At 41.8% G+C, this 2,213-nt stretch overlaps 1 protein-coding gene across 1 annotated transcript; it reads right to left on the reverse strand.

Annotated features, from left to right (window-relative positions):
• Positions 1,088-1,921, reverse strand: LOC109835102. The gene has a single exon (XM_020403099.1). The coding sequence runs from the start codon at positions 1,919-1,921 to the stop codon at positions 1,088-1,090; it is 834 nt and encodes a 277-aa protein (XP_020258688.1).

Raw genomic sequence — 2,213 nt, forward strand, 5'->3', positions numbered from 1 at the left:
TGGTGATAAGACGATAGGCTCCATTCGAGTAGACAGTTTCTACTACAAATGACCCTTCCCATTTTGGCTCAAACTTTCCTTTCTTCTTAGAATTCAAAATTATCGAGCACCGATCTGCAAGAACTAAGTCGCCTTCCTTAAACGTGCGGTATTTAACCTTCTTATCAAATGCTCTGGAAATCCGAGCTTGATAAAACTCAATATGTTGTTGAGCTAATAACCGCTTTTCATCAAGCGCTTCCAATTCTTCAAGACGTCGGCGATGACTCTCTTCCGTCTTCATACCAATTGTGAGTGCTATCCGCAAAGAAGGAATTTGAATCTCTAATGGTAATATGGCTTCACATCCGTATATCAAGGAATATGGTGTCGCTCCTATCGGCATTCGAACTGTTGTGCGATAAGCCCACAGATTCTGACCCAATTTCTCATTCCAATCTCTTTTGTTCGTCAAAACCACTTTAGTGAGAATTCTGACGATGGTCTTGTTAAATGCTTCTGCTTGCCAGTTAGCAGCAGGGTTATAAGACGTTGAAGCCAAATTTTTGATTCTAAATTTGTCACAAAATCGGGTGAAGGCTTGACTAACGAACTGGGGCCCATTGTCATAAATGATACGTCTCGGAACACCGTACCTATATACAACGTGATGTTTTAAAAATTTCACAACATCACTTGTTTTGATCTCTCTCAACGGGATTGCTTCTGCCCATTTAGAAAAGTAATCGGTTATCGCCAAAATGAAGCGATGTCCTTTGGCAGAAGGTGGTATCACTGGGCCAACAATGTCCATTCCCCACGTTTCGAAGGGCCATGAAGTGATTGAAGGATGAAGATATTCAGGTGGTTGATGCATGTAATTAGCATGTATTTGACAGGCGTGGCATCGTTTGGCATAGGCGACAGTATCTTGTACCATACTAGGCTAATAATAACCCAATCTGCGTAATCGGTCCCACAACTTAGGACCGGGTTGATGAGCTCCACAAATACCATCATGAGCCTCTTTAAGCGCATCTTTTGCTTCCCTATTTGATAAACAGCAAAGCAAAAGTCCATCGTACGATTTCCGATACAAAGTCTGAGATTAAGAATCATAGTAGAATCTGGGTGCTCGTCTACGAATAGATTCTCTTTCTTTGATGTCTTCCGGCAATAAGCCGTATAAGACATAATCAATGATTGGGAATCGCCAATCTTTAGGTTCGAGTGTTGAAGGTTTCACTTTAGCTTTTTTGATCTGTAGTGCATACTTTAATTTGAATAATCTTCTGCTTGTCACTGTGACTTGCTGGGTAGTTCCTTCAAGTAGAGCTAAGGTAGCCGCAAGTGATGCCAACGCATCAGCATAAGTATTCTTAAGACGGGGTATATGGTCAATGTAGAAGCCCTCGAAGGAATTGGCCAATGTGATTGCTGCGGTATGGTAAGGAACGAGGTCTTCGCTCCTAACCTCATACTCGCCTTTTATTTGATTAACAATGAGTTGAGAATCACCATATGCTTCTAAGTGTTTCACTCCTAATTGTTTGGCTATATCTAAGCCAACTAACAGAGCATTGTATTCTGCCACGTTGTTAGAACATGGTTTTGTTAATGAAACGGCGCATGGGAGTATGTGGTTTTGGGAAGAGATAAAGACCACCCCCACTCCAGCTATAACTCGACCAGTAGAACTTGTCCTTGCTGCACCATCGAAGTACAATTGACATATTTGTTCTCTAGAGATGACGTTTGCTTCATATGTCTCATCAGGTATGTCCTGGTATAACTCAGCCTTTTCTTTTAGTGGATGATTAGCCATAAGGTCACAAATAGCCTGGCCTTTTACCGCTTTTTGAGGTTTGAAGTGGATGTCATATTGGGAAAGCAACAAAGCCCACCTAGCGAGTCGCCAGTTCAATGCACTGGGCTGTGTCATGAATACCCGAATAGGATTGACCTGAGAAATGACATGTATGGTTTGTCCAACCAAGTAATGTTGCATTTTCTGAACTGTGAAAACTAACGCCAAACATTCCTTTTCAATGAGAGGATAACGGGGTTCAGCACCCGATAGTGTCCAACTCAGATAGTAAATGGCTTGTTCATGACCATTTTCATCATCTTATGCCAAGAGTCCTGCTAATGCTTGATCTTTAGCCTGAATGTATATCAAGAAAGGTTTACCTGACTTTGGTGTGACCAATATCGGCGGATTGGAGAGATATTGC

Source organism: Asparagus officinalis, chromosome 3 (assembly GCF_001876935.1).
Source record: "Asparagus officinalis chromosome 3, Aspof.V1, whole genome shotgun sequence".
Lineage (NCBI taxonomy): Eukaryota > Viridiplantae > Streptophyta > Magnoliopsida > Asparagales > Asparagaceae > Asparagus > Asparagus officinalis.

Coding starts and splice junctions, on each gene's coding strand:
- LOC109835102 (XM_020403099.1), bottom strand. CDS start 1,921: ATGACACAGCCCAGTGCATTGAACTGGCGACTCGCTAGGTGGGCTTTG.